This window comes from Orcinus orca, chromosome 19 (assembly GCF_937001465.1).
Source record: "Orcinus orca chromosome 19, mOrcOrc1.1, whole genome shotgun sequence".
In the NCBI taxonomy this organism is placed as follows: Eukaryota; Metazoa; Chordata; class Mammalia; order Artiodactyla; family Delphinidae; genus Orcinus; species Orcinus orca.
This window is the reverse complement of record NC_064577.1, coordinates 9629869-9644608: the sequence shown is the minus strand read 5'-3', so window position 1 is coordinate 9644608 and position 14740 is coordinate 9629869. Positions and strand designations below refer to the sequence as shown.

The following is a 14740-nucleotide window of genomic DNA, read 5'->3' as shown; positions in this document are numbered from 1 at the left end:
CTTCCCCCAGCTCCTCTCCTGATCAGAGCATGCACTTTGGCCCCATGTGCTCTGGCTCACGCCAACCCCTCTCTCTGAACGCCCTTGCCTGACCCCATTCCCTGCTTTACCGATTTTTTCAGCCTTCAAGACCCAAACCATATGCCCCTCCTCTGTGAATTCTGTCGGAACCCTCAGTTTTTCATCCTGGGGCTGCCCAAATGATGCTCTCCCGAGTCTGTCCTGGATTAGAGCCCCTTCTACGTGTGTCCTGTATGCCTCTGAGCTCCTCGAAGACAGACACGCCCACTGGGTCTGGTGCTATCTGCAACCCCAGGCCCATTCATTCCACAGCTGCGAGCTGGTAACTGCTGAATCCATACCCTGGGCTCGGAGGAGGGCCCCCCCTGCTGCAAGCACCTCCTCGGAGCTCCCCAGGCTCCTCTGTCCCTCTGCCCCATGAGGCTCATTCCTGAGTTCAGGAGCTACAAGGTTGACTTTCCCTCCCCTGGGTCCCCAAGGCCCACCAGAGGGTCCCCAAGGCCCATAGTGCTCAGCCGATCTTGAAGGAATCCGCGATCAAGAGAGAAAAGGCTGAATCTTGAATGAATGAATGGACAAATGAATAAGTGCATGAGTGAGTGACATGAAGACACAGCAGGTTGAGCCCTGGGGCCTACAGGAAGGAAGGCAGAATGTGCAAAGTTTGCACGCAGCCTGATGCCCCAGAAACAACCAGCCAGCTAGTTCTTGCGTGGGAGCAGGGCCAGGCCACCCTGTCCTCCACCACCTCACCCCGACCTTCCACCCAGAACCACCAGACATTTGCCCGAGGCCCAGTCCTCCCTGCTGTCCTCACCCACCCACCACCATTGTGCACCCACACCTGCGTGCATGTACAGTTTGGGGCTGGACTGGGAACTCATTTGGCCCTCCCCCATTTCAGGCCAGGCTGAAACCAGGCCGGGGGTAAGAATAGCAGGGATGTGCTGCACAAGAAGAAAGTCTGCTGGACAGAAGCCCACTGTGGATACACAGCGCCGGCTGGTGGCAGGGCAGCCGGCAGGTAGATGGGCAAGTGCCGCCCAGGATGCCCGTCCCCTTCCTCACCTGCAATGATGAACCAGTTCATGTAGTTCAGGAGGTTGATGTAGCAGAGCACGGCAGCAGCCACGTAAGCTCTCCAGCGGGGCAGGCTCCAGGGGGTGGGCGTGGATGGAGAGGGGCACGGACCCGAGCCCATGGCCCTTGAGTGCCCGCCTGGCCCCGGGGACCAGCCCTGAAGCCCCTCGGGCCCAGGTTCCCCGCACTCCGCGGACATGCCCCCAGCCTCGCCAGCCTGCAGCTCCCGTCCCGGGATGGGTGCCGGGGTAAAGACGCATCAGCTCTGCACCAAGTCACTTCCTGTGGGCTCCCAGCCGCCCAACCTCAAAGCAGCTGCCCTAACTGCTCGGTATCTTACTGCAGGTCTCTACTGATCCCAGTGCAGCCTCGAAGGTGAGATTTCACCATCCGCAGCCCCTGAGGCCTGCTGGGGGGAAGAGAGCTCCTGGCCTCACCACCCAGGGTGGCTGGTCCTTTTGACCTAGCCTGGGGCTATGGTAGCAGCCGTGAGAAAGAGAAGCTTTGCAGGACAGGAAATGAGACGAGTCTCCCAGAGTCCCACTCGCTGTGGGAAGGTCTGGCTGCCACACATGAGATGGGCTGTGAATGAGGGACTCGAACCCGGGTCAGATCAGGAAGGCTGGGTGTTGGCCAGGAGAGCGACACTGGACTGGACCGGAAGCGGAGGCTAACCTGCTCCTACGTAATGTCCTAACCGGAGAAACAAAGACAGCGAGGGGCGGCCGACAGGAAGGCAGCCTGTGGGCAAAACTCAACATTGGATGTGAAGTTTAGCGGGAGATTTTTGATGAGGGGAAAGATATTGGCATGCTCTTAAAGTGTCTCTTTACAGATTGTTTATTAGTAGCAGGTGGGGGGAAGGGTAACGATACAGGAGGAGAATCAGGCAACATCTTGACCAAAGGATTAAAATAGCATCACCAACGAGGGGCAGGATTCCCACCAGGAATGCATGACCCCAATCTAATCACGTGGAAACATCAGACAAACCCAAATGAGGGACACTATTTTTTTAATAGACTTTATTTTTTAGAGCGGTTTTAGGTTCACAGCAAAACTGAGCAAAAGGTTAGGATTTCCCATTTACCCCTCTTTACTCCCACTTGCCCCACACACACATAGCCTCCCCTATTATCAGCACCCCACTCTCCCGAGTGGGACACTTGCTTCAGTTGATGACCTTGACCCATCATTATCACTCAGAGTCCATAGTTTACATTAGGGTTCATTCTTGGTGTGGTACCTTCTATGGGTTTGGACAAACGTACCACATGTACTCACCATTATAGTGTCACAGAATAGTTTTATTGCCCTAAAATCCTCTGTGCTCTGCCTATTCATCCCTCCCTCCCCTCATCCTCTGACAACCACTGATATTTTTACTGTCTCCATAGTTTTGCCTTTTCCAGAATGTCATATAGTTGGAATCTTACACGATGTAGCCCTTTTAGATTGGCTTCTTTCTCTTAGTCATTTGCATTGAAGTTTCCTCCATGTTGTTTCATGGCTTGAGAGCTCATTTCTTCTTCTTCTTCTTTTTTTAAAAATTTATTTATTTAATTTATTTATTTTTGGCTGCACTGGGTCTTCATTGCTGCACGCGGCTTTCTCTTGCTGTGACGAGCGGGGGCTACTCTTCGTTGTGGTGCGTGGGCTTCTCATTGTGGTGGCTTCTCTTGTTGCGGAGCACGGGCTCTAGGGGCAGGGGCTTCAGTAGTTGTGGCGCGCGGGCTCAGTAGTTGTGGCTCACAGGCTCTAGAGCGCAGGCTCAGTAGTTGTGGTGCACGGGTTTAGTTGCTCCACAGCATGTGGGATCTTCCTGGACCAGTGCTCGAACCGTGTCCCCTGCATTGGCAGGTGGATTCTTAACCACTGTACAGCATTTTAAGTGCATTATCTCATTTGATCTCCCAACACCTCTATACGGTAAATACTGTCATTTCCTCCATTTCTGGGATGAAACTGAGACTCAGAGGGGCTTAAGTGAACTGCCCACAGCCACGGCTGGTACGGGAAACCAGATCTACCTGCCAGCAGCTCTCAGTCCGGCCCCAGCTATCCAGCACTGCTTTATAGAGACCATGTAGGGAGACAGCTCTAGGCCCTGGCTCTCCAGCCACGCAGTGTTTGAAAGAGGAGGAGGCCCTGTGTCTAAAGGTTGTGCCCCTGAGTTAGAAACTATCCCATCCCCCTGCACCTGCTCTGGCAGTGAGGTCACTAGGGCTCTGTGCCCTGAGGCCTATCCCTGCAGCTTCGGCAGAAATAAGCCCCCTTGGTCTTCTGGCAAGTGGACCTGTCCAAAAGAACCAAGACCTTGGGGGAGAGAGGGCTCTTCCTCCCTGGCCTTCTTTCCAGAAAGTTAGGGGAAGGGAGCAGATGTTCTCTACTTCCTCATGGAGAAACAGGTCCAGGGAGGCAGCCCGCCACTCTGTATTGATACATGTGTGGCAGAGCTGGTGTGGTCCCAGGGCTCCTGGGCACCCCTGTGCAGACCTCTGCGGGCTCAAGTTCAGTTGGGCATCACTCCCTTATGTTTTGTGTCTTCCTTCATGAGCGCGTGTCTTGTTCGTGGTTGTGTCTCCAGAGCCTAACCCAGGGCCTGGCACAAAGTAGGTGCTTTAATTAACTGTTGGACTAAGAAATGAATGGGTTCCTCTAAGCTTCAAGTCTGCTCATCTGTAAAATGAAGACCGAGATGCTTGCACCACGAAGAGTCAGCCAGAGCTTTCCCGGCGTGGGCATCAGCCCAAAGGGCGAGTTTCCTTTCTCCTCTAGACTCTCATCTCTGTTCTGACCTCAAGCTCGGGGAGGGACCTGGGGATGAAAGATGTCCCTGGTGTGCACCCCAGCTCACGGGCACCATGCCCCCAACTGCTTCCTTTTCAGATTCTGAAGAGCGCCTTGAGGCAAGGGAAGGGAGCAGGTCCTACCAGCCCAGGGCGCTGACGCGGGCGAGCAGGGCGCCACCGGCTGCCCCTTTGGCAAGGTTCTCATTTCTTCTTAGTACTGCATAATATTCCATTGTCTGGATGGGCCGTGGTTTATCCATTCACCTCCTGAAGGGCATCTTGGATGCTTGCAAGTTTGGGCAACTATAAATAAAGCTGATAAAAAAAATCCATGTGCAAGTTTTTGTGTGGCCGTAAGTTTTTAACTCCTTTGGGTAAATACCAAGAAGCACAATTGCTAGATCAGATGGTAAGAGTATAGAAGACTATGTTTTTTTAAAGAAACTGTATTATTCAAAATGTCAAGGTCACAAAAGACTAAGAAAGACTGAGGGATTGTTTCACATTAAAGGAGATGAAAGAGAGATGATAATTAAATGCAACATGGGATCCTGGACTGGGTCCTAAACTGGAGGAAGAAATGCATATTATTGGATCAATGGATAAAATTGGAATGTAGATGATAGATTAGGAAGAAATAGATCAGTGTTGAATTTACTGAAGTTGATGACTGCACTACGGTTATGTAAGTGAAATCCTTGCACTGAAGCATTTAGGGGTAAAGGGCCATCCTGTAAGCAACTTACATTCGAGTGGTTCAGGAAAAAAAAAAGAAAAAACAGATATAGCAAGAAAGCAAATGGGGCAAAATGTTAATAATAGATGAATTCGGGTAAAGATTGCTTGGGTTTCTTTGTACTATATTGTAATTTTTCTGTAAGTTGAAAGTTATTTCTAAATAAAAAGATAAACCACAAAATGACAAACAACTCAATTAAAAATGGGCAATGGAGCTTCCTTGGTGACGCAGTGGTTAAGAATTCGCCCGCCAATTCAGGGGACAAGGGTTCGAGCCCTGGTCTGGGAAGATCCCACATGCAGTGGAGCAACTAAGCCTGTCAGCCACAACTACTGAGCTTGTATGCCACAACTACTGAAGCCCACGAGCCTAGAACCCGTGCTCCGCAACAAGAGAAGCCACTGCAATGAGAAGCCTGTGCACCACAACGAAGAGTAGTCCCCGCTCACTGCAACTAGAGAAAGCCCGCGTGCAGCAACAAAGACCCAATGCAGCCAAAAATAAAATAAATAAATAAAAATTTTAAAAAATCTACAAACAATAAATGCTAGAGAGGGTGTGGAGAAAAGGGTACCCTCTTACACTGTTGGTGGGAATGTAAACTAATAAACTAATACAGCCACTATGGAGAACAGTATAGAGGTTCCTTTAAAAACTAAAAGTAGAACTACAATATGACCCAGCAATCCCACACTTAGGTAAATAAAACCATAATTCAAAAAGATGTACGCACCCGAATGTTCACTGCAGCACTATTTACAATATCCAGGACATGGAAGCAACCTAAATGTCCATCAACAGAGGAATAGATAAAGAAGATGTGGTACATATATACAATGGAATATTACTCAGCCATAAAAAGGAACGAAATTGTGTCATTTGCAGAGACGTGGATGGATCTACAGACTGTCATACAGAGTGAAGTCAGAAAGAGAAAAACAAATATCGTATATTAACACATATATGTGGAATCTAGAAAAATGGTATAGATGATCTTATTTGCAAAGCAGAAATAGAGACACAGACATAGAAAACAAACATATGGACACCAAAGGGGAAAGGTGCGGGGTGGGATGAATTGGGAGGTTGGGATTGACATATATACACTATTGATACTCTGTATAAAATAGATAACTAATGAGACCCTACTGTATAGCCCAGGGAACTCTACTCAGTGCTCTGTGGTGACCTACATGGGAAGGAAATCCAAAAAAGAGGGGCGATATTTATACGTATAGCTGATTCACTTTGCCGTACAGCAGAAACCTACACAGCAGTGTAAAGCAACTATACTCCAATTTAAAAAAATAAGGCGAATCATAGAATGCCACATGACCCAGCAATTCTACTCCTAAGCATATGCCCCAAAGAACTGAAAATAGGGGCTCAAAGAAACACTTTCACATGAATGTTCATAGCAGTGCTATTCACACTTGCCAAAAGGTGGAAACAAATGTCCATCAACTGACAAATCAGTAAACAACATGTGGTGTGTACCTGCAATGGACTATTAGTCATCCATAAAGAGGCATGAGGTCCTGACCCACGTACAACGTGGCTAAATTTCAAAAACACACTAAGTGAGAGAAGCCAAACACAAAAAGTCACACAATATATGATTCCATTTACATGACATACCCCAAATAGTTAAGTCTATAGAAATAGAAAACAGATTCGTGGTTGCCAGGGGCTGAGAGGAGGGAATGCTTCATAGGTACATAGGTCTCTCTCGCTTGGGGTGATGAAAATGTTTTGGGGACTCGATAGAGGTGATGGTTGCACAGTATAGTGAATGTAACAAATGCCACCGAAATGCATGCTTTAAAACGTTTAAAATTTTATGTTATGTGAATTTCACCTCAATTTTTTTTTTAAATTAAAGCAAACAAACAAAAAACCAGTCTGGTGACATGGCAAGGAAACGAGCTTTGCCGTCTGACGAGCCTGGATTTGAATTCCGATTTTGCTTCTTCCTAGCTGTGTACCTTGGGCAAGTCCCCAGCCTCTCTGAGCCTCAATGATCTCATGTGTGATACAGAGAGAAGAATATGTGCTGGAGGGGTTAACTGTGAGGACGAACTGAGATAAGTACGCGTAACATTCCCGGCATAGAGCCTGGCCCATAGGAAGCATTCGGTGACAATTATTATTGTTATGACGATGATGGTGATGATGATGATGGTAGTGATTGGCCCTTGGCCTCTGCCATGCGGTCCAACCACAAACCCCATGTGGGTGGTCTTTGTGAAACATAGGGAAGTTCAGAATCAGGCCTTTCAGCCTGAGCACACGCAGGCAGGCTGGCATCATGGCTAAGATCCTAACCCAGAGCCAAACTCACTACTCACTGACCCTTTGATCTTAGGCCAATCAACCTCTCTGTGCCTCTATTATCCCATCTATAAAATGGGGATGGGACTTCCCTGGTGGCGCAGTGGTTAAGAATCCACCTGCCAACGCAGGGGACACGGGTTTCAGCCCTGGTCCGGGAAGATCCCACATGCCGCGGAGCAACTGAGCCTGCGCACCACAACTACTGAGCCTGCATGCCCTAGAGCCCGTGCTCTGCAACAAGAGAAGCCACAGCAATGAGAAGCCTGCACACCGCAACGAAGAGTAGCCCCCGCTCACCACAATTAGAGAAAGCCCGCATGCAGCAACGAAGACCCAACACAGCCAAAAATAAGTAAATAAATAAATTTATAAAATGGGGATAATGATAGTACATAGCTTGTAGGGTTGTTGCAGCTTAAATGAGTTTGAAATGTGCCTAGAACTTTGCCTGGTGTTGAGGAAATGCTATGTCAGTGTTAAATAAAATAGGGTTTTCCCAGGCACACATAGATGAGACTTTGGTCTCAGCCCTGCCCTCAGGGCCGAGGAGTGACTGGCAGAGCTACACCCTCAAGTATGAGTGCATGAGTGAGAAACCAAGCCCGCAAGCACACACACACACTCACACTCATGCAAACTACACAAGAGCACTGCAGCTAGTGAACACTGAGACAGAGCTGCCCCCCATCCAGAGGCAGCTGCCCCAGATATGCTGGTCATGGTCACCCCTTTCCAGGTCCAGCCCTCACTATGCCAGCCCAGAATGCCACCCTGCCTTGGCTTTCAGAGCAAGGGAGCAGCTCAAGGAGTCAGAACCCCCGGGATTGGTCAAATCCAGGAGACTGGGTGTTGGCCAGGAGCACAGCATCAGAATACGACCGACTGCCTTGGACTCCTCAGCTTCCAAAGGTGGGTTCCTACCAGGGATTCAGGATTTGACCTCTAGAGGGGTTTTTTATGAAGAGGCTTTGCCCAAGAGGCATTTTAGAAATAAAACAGAAGAACATCACGTCCCAGGAGCAGGAGGCCGGCGTGGGGCAACACAGAGTCATGGATGACCACGTAGGAAGCCTGGGGTCCAACACTACGAGGGGCAAACAAGAGGCTTTCCCTCTCTGCGCCTCTACTACCCTATCTGAGTGTTGGTAGCCATGGTGGTGGAAGGATTGGACGGCCCTAGAAGGTCCACTCAGCTTTGCAGTTTGTGTGTACGTCTCTCACTCAAAGGGATGGGAAGTAGGAGGTTTCAGGGTTGGTTAACTCAGTGGCACCATGGTCTATGGCCATACCACCCTGAACACGCCCGATCTCATCTGATCTCGGAAGCTAAGCAGGCTCGGGCCTGGTTAGTACTTGGATGAGAGAACTCAGTGGCACCATGATGTCATCGAAGACGCCAGTGTTTTCCATCTTTCCTCTCTGAAGTCTTTATAGTGTTGGCCTTTGAGTACTTATCTATTGCTGTATAACAACCCCCCCCCCCAAATGTATGGCTTTAAGCAACAATATTTATCATCCCTCATGGCTTCAGTGGGTCAGAGCAGCTTACTGGGGGTTCTGGCTCAGTCTCCCTTGTGGTGCAGTGAGATGTCACCTGGGGCTGTGCTCATCTGAAGGCTTGACTAGAGCTGGAGGGTCCACTTCCAAGGACCCCCATGGTTCACCCACATGGCTGGCAAGTCGGCACTGGCTGTTGACTCCTCTCTGCAGATCTGTCTGAGTGTCCTCACAGTGGGGTATGTGTCCTTACAGTGTGGTGGCTTGCTCCCTCCAGAGGGAGCAATCCAATAGGGACCAGGGCAGAAACTTCAATACCTTTCACAATCTAGCCCTCTAAGTCTGCATTCTGCTGTATTCTAATCGGTCACATAGGCCAGCCCTGATTCACTGCACGAGAGGACTACACAAGGGCATGGAAACCAGGAGGCAAAGCTACCTGGAGATCTTCTTGAAGGCTGGCTACCTCAGCCTTCGTCTGCAGGTTTGCCCTCTCACATATAAGAAGGAAGATTTCTTTTCTTTTTTTTTTCTTTTTTTAAAGATTTTTTTGATGTGGATCATTTTTGAAGTCTTTATTGAATTTGTTACAATACTGCTTATGTTTTAGGTTTTTTGGCCGAGACGCATGTGGGATCTTAGCTCCCTGACCAGGAATCAAACCCGCACCTCCTACATTGGAAGGTGAAGTCTTAACCACTGGACGGTCAGGGAAGTCCCAATAAGGAAGATTTCTCCTGAAATATATTCATGTGTATTTATCAGAGAGGAAAATCTTCCCCAGAAATCCCCCAGCCAGCATCCCCTCAAGACCCTCCAGCCAGGTTTGAGCCAATGTCTGTGACCCAGCTGCAAGAGAAGCTGGGAAGGTGGGCCCCGTGGGAGGCTGCCTCCGTTAGTAAAGAAGAAGTAGGCAAGTAGCCGTTGGGTGAGCAAACAACATCTTTCACAGAAAGCTAACCACTTCGGTGCCCTACAAGAGGAAGTGACCACACTCCCAGGATAAGGGGGTGTCAGGTGACCCTTTATATTTGGAGGGTTTAAACAAGCCCCTGGTGTGGGTTCCCAAGGAGAAAAGGAAATACTGTCCTAACCTGGGGCTCCTGAAGCTAGCGGGCACACTAACTAGGGGGAAGTGTACAGGAAAGAGAGCTGCTACGCACCGAGAGCCACAGGCTTGGGATCTCAAGCCTGCAAGCCCCTAGCTGAGTTTAGCCGGTTTTCAAAAGGACACAACAGCATCCTTCACCAGCAAGTCCTATGGACTGGTTGGGATCAGGCTCCAATAGTGACACCATGTGGCCATAAGAAGCAACAGCAGTCATGAACTATTCCAGGCATAGTATAAACCCCCAAAGTTCATGGATAATTCAGGGTGATCTAAAGATCCTGGATTTCTTGCTAATGAGACACATGCAATCATGAGTGATTAACTGGGAAAATAAGAGCTGTGATCATATTGTATCCCACATTATGGAACCGACCTTTTTTTTTTTTTTTTTTTTTGCTGTACGCGGGCCTCTCACTGTTGTGGCCTCTCCCGTTGAGGAGCACAGGCTCCAGACGCGCAGGCTCAGCGGCCAAGGCTCACGGGCCCAGCCGCTCCGCGGCATGTGGGATCTTCCCAGACCGGGGCACGAACCCGTGTCCCCTTCATCGGCAGGCGGACTCTCAACCACTGCGCCATCAGGGAAGCCCAGAACCGACCATTTTTATAAAGCATATACCCAGGGCAAAAGTATAGAAGCATATATCCCAAAGAGTTAACAGTATTTATCTCAGGCTCCTAGAATTATAGGTACTTTTTTTCCTTTCTTTTTTTTCCTTTTTCCTTACTTTCCAATAGTAATAATAGCAAATATTAAATAGTACTCACCATGTGCTGGACCCTGACAACTACCTGTGAATTGGGTATGATAATTATACTTATTTTTTAGAATCAGAAACAGCCCCAAAGAGGCTAAATAACTGCCCCACCTGGTTCTGAACTCTGTGCTCCTCTCCTTTTTGCTATACTATCTTTTTCTTTTTTTTTGGTCATGCTTACGGGATCTTAGTTCCCCAAAAAGGGATTGAACCCAGGCCCCAGTAGTGAAAGCACTGAGTCCTAACCACTGGAACGCCAGGGAATTCCCTGTACTACCTTACTGTCTCATTTGTATATACTAAATTTTCTGCAGTATCTCACTTACATAATAATATTAAAAAAGAAAAAGTAGTGGCCTGTATAGTTTTTATGATCACACCAAAAAATAATGCTATGAAACAAAACAAGATAAACATGACCGACCATGTGCTATACCTGTGGCTGGGGCAGGGTCAGGGCTGCCGGTGCTGCATAGGTGCAGCTACACCAGAAAGGTCAGGATTTTGTGACTGCAGAAGCCCACTTCCCCTCTTCACCTGGGCTCCCCTGTTTTGTTTTTTTCTTTTTTGGCCATACCACAAGGCTTGCAGGATCTTAGATCCCCACTCAGGGATCAAAGCTGGGCCCTAACCACTAGACCTCCAGGGAATTCCCTGGACTCTCTTGATTTGGTAGCAATTTTGAAAATTCCTCCTTTCCCTTGGAAGCTATGAATACAAGGACTAGCAGTTAATAGGGACCTAGCCCTGGTGAGTGGTGGGCCTGACCTGGGGGCAGGGTGAGGCTGAGGGAGGCTGCCAAACTAAAGGGAAGATGGGAAAAGAGAAGGAAAGGAAGAAAGAGAGAGGGAAAGAGGAAGTGGGCAGAGACAGATGAAAAAAAGGAAGGGAATTTTCTAAACTTTCCCCATCCCCGGCTCTCAGTGTTCCCTGAGCTTTCAATATCCACCCATTGGGCTCGTGATACCACCTCCTACTGGTGTTTCCAAACTCCACTCAGAGGTCACCTCCTCCAGGAAGCCTGCAGGCTTGGCTGAGTACTTATCTTTATCCTGAAACTTACTGCTCGTTATTGGGATTTTCTCTCTTTCCCATGAGTCAGTAAGCCCCTTAAAGGAAAGGCACTCTTTCTGCCTCCTCCAGAGTCTGGCCCAGGCCTTAACCAGAGCAGCAAGACAGAATGGACGTTCTGAATGAGTGAATGAAACATGCTTCTTAGGCGACCAGCTGCACCAGCCTGGGACTAATTATTTTCAGCAGAGGTATTTCTTTTTTTGTTTGTTTTTTAAAATTATTTATTTATTTATTTATTTATTTATTCTTATTTTTGGCTGTGCACTGGCTTTCTCTAGTTGTGGCGAGCGGGGGCTACTCTTCATTGGGGTGCGTGGGCTTCTCATTGCGGTGGCTTCTCTTGTTGCAGAGCATGGGCTCTAGGCGTGCGGCCTTCAGTAGTTGTGGCACATGGGCTCAGTACTTGTAGCTCGCAGGCTCTAGAGCGCAGGCTCAGTAGTTGTGGTGCACGGGCTTAGTTGCTCTGCGGCATGTGGGATCTTCCCAGACCAGGGCTCGAACCCATGTCCCCTGCATCGGCAGGGGGATTCTTAACCACTGAGCCACCAGGGAAGCCGCTCAGCTGAGGTATTTCTGTCGCTCCAGCCTTTACTAGCAAATAGCTAGAACACTGTCCCCTTTTGAAAACATGACCCAACACACTTCTTTGGGGATCATGCAGAGGGTGGCGTGCTTGTGCACAGAATGTTCTCTCAAGTATAGGGCACCTAGGAGCTCTCTGCACACAAGGACGCCTCTCTGTGGGGCTTCCGGCAGCCCTAGGGAAGCAATCCCTGTGCTAGTGTTCACAGCTCCCTTCCCTTTTGGCGTGGACCAGGATCTGAGGAGTGGAGCACAGCCTAAGTGGTTGCCTGAGCTGTACACGGCACCAGGGACTTCCCTGGTGGTCCAGTGGTTAGGACTCTGCGCTTCCACTGCAGGGGGCACGGGTTTGATCCCTGGTCAGAGAACTAAGGTCCCACCTGCCACATGGCGCAGCCAAAAATAAAAATAAAAAGTTAAGCTGGAGGCCCTGACTCTCTTGTTATTTAGGGCAATTTATTTTCCAGGGGCCAACCTAGACCCTCATGCAAAAAGACAACGCCTTTCTTCCCCATGTATTCAAGCATAACTGAAAGCGACAGGAGGACAAGCTGCGTCATGACTCCCAATGAAAGAATTTGGAGACCCAGGGACTTGAAGCTCGGGTTCTAGTTCCAGCTCCGCCTCTAGGTGTCCCGTGTCCAGCTGTAACACTCACACCACCAAAGAGAAGGAGTTCCTGGCTCCTGGCTCCACGTGAGACTACCCCACCACCAAGCCACTGGAGAGATGAGGCCTTCATAGCTGCCCAAGAGAACAGACACTGCAGCAGGCAACTGCCTCACTCTTGACCACATTCCCCTGGCAACTAAGGGGGCAAGGAGCCCATGGTCCCCACACCAAGCAGCTTGAACTAATTATCTGTTGCTGCTTAGCAAATTATGCCCAAATTTTATGGCTTAAAACAATAATAATATTTTTAATTATAAGAGTTATACACGGGGGGCTTCCCTGGTGGCGCAGTGGTTGAGAATCCGCCTGCCGATGCAGGGGACACGGGTTCGTGCCCTGGACCGGGAAGATCCCACGTGCCGCGGAGCAGCTGGGCCCGTGAGCCATGCCCGCTGGGCCTGAGCGTCCGGAAGAGGCCACAGCAGTGAGAGGCCCGTGTACCACAAAAAAAAAAAAAAAAAGAATTATACACGGGACTTCCCTGGTGGCGCAGTGGTTAAGAATCCACCTGCCAATGCAGGGGACACAGGTTCAATCCCTGTTCTGGGAAGATCCCACATGCCGCAGAGCAACTAAGCCCGTGAGCCACAACTACTGAGGCCACATGCCACAACTACTGAAGCCTGCGTACCTAGAGCCCATGCTCCGGAACGAGAGAAGCCACCACAATGAGAAGCCCGTGCACTGCAGTGAAGAGTAGCCCCCACTCGCCGCAACTAGAGAAAGCCTGTGCACAGCAACGAAGACCCAACACAGCCAGAAATAAATAAAATTAAAAAAAAAATAATAATTATACACCATGACCAAGCAGGAATTATCGTAGGGATGCAAGGTTGGTTTAATATCTGAAAAATCAATTAATGTAATATATCACATCAATAAACAAAAATCATATGATCTCAACGGATGCAAAAAAAAGAAAAGGCATTTAACAAATCCCATACCCTTGCCTGATTAAAAGCACTCAAACTAAGAATAGAATGGAACTTCCTCATTCTGAAAAAGGACATCTATGAAAAATCCACAACTGACATACTTAATGGTAAATGACTGGATGTTTTTCCCCTACGATCAGGAATAAGACCAGAATGTCTGCTCTCACCACTTCTACTTAACATTTCAGTGGAGGTTGTAGTCAGGGCAATTAGTTAAGAAAAAGAAATAAAAGGTACCCAGATTGGAAAGGAAGAATTAAAACTATTTCTAGTCACAGATGATATGATCTTTTATATGGAAAACCCTAAGGAATCCACTAAAGGACCTTTAGAACTAATAAATGAGTTCAGCAAGTTTACATTGTATTTCTATACACTTGGAATGAACAATCCAAAATGAAATGATATATCAACTATATCTCATTTTTAAAATTTTTTAAAAGAATTTTAAAAAAGAATAACCAAACGAAATTGAGAAAACAATTCTGCTCACAATAGCCTCAAAAAATAAAAAAAACAAAATAAGACACAAATGAACCTATCTGTGAAACAGAATCACGGACAAAGAGAACAGACTGGTGGTTGCCAAGGGGGAGGGGGTTGGGAAAGGGATGGATTGGGAGGTTGGGGTTAGCAGATGGAAGCTTTTATATATAGAATGGATCAACAAGGTCCTACTGTATAGCACAGAGAACTGTATTCAATATCCCATGATAAACCAGAACGGAAAAGAATATTGAAGAAAGAATGTATAGAGACTTCCCTAGTTGTCCAGGGGGTAAGACTCTGAGCTCCCAATGCAGGGGGCCCAGGTTCGATCGGGAATTAGATCCCGCATGCATACCACAACTAAGAGTTCACATGTCTCAACTAAAAGACCCCACGTGCCACAACTAAGACCCATTGCAGCCTAAATAATAAATAAATAAAATTAATATTTTTTTAAAAAGAATGTATATATGTATAACTGAATCACTTTGCTATACAGCAGTAATTAACACAACATTGTAAATCAACTACTTCAATTAAAAAAAAAAAGTCACCCAGTCACTCTCTGTCCCAGCTTCATAGTTGAATGCTCTGCATGGCTCCTATCACTGTCTGCTAGTTGTTTTTTATTTTTTTTTTTAATACCTTTATTGGAGTAT

General features: G+C 47.9%; 1 protein-coding gene across 6 annotated transcripts in view; it reads right to left on the bottom strand.

Moving 5' to 3' along the window:
• The window catches only part of SPNS3 (SPNS lysolipid transporter 3, sphingosine-1-phosphate (putative)), a 91957-nt gene that overhangs the window by 66257 nt on the left and 10960 nt on the right, over positions 1–14740 (bottom strand). Inside the window, exon 1 of one of the 6 annotated variants that reach the window (XM_004267232.4) lies at positions 1090–10333. The exons of the other annotated variants lie outside the window; for them this stretch is intronic. Within the exon in view, the coding sequence (XP_004267280.1) occupies positions 1090–1300 (211 nt within the window). The 5' untranslated portion in view covers positions 1301–10333. Of the gene's footprint in view, positions 1–1089; positions 10334–14740 lie in introns of those variants that run through there. 6 annotated transcript variants of the gene reach the window in all.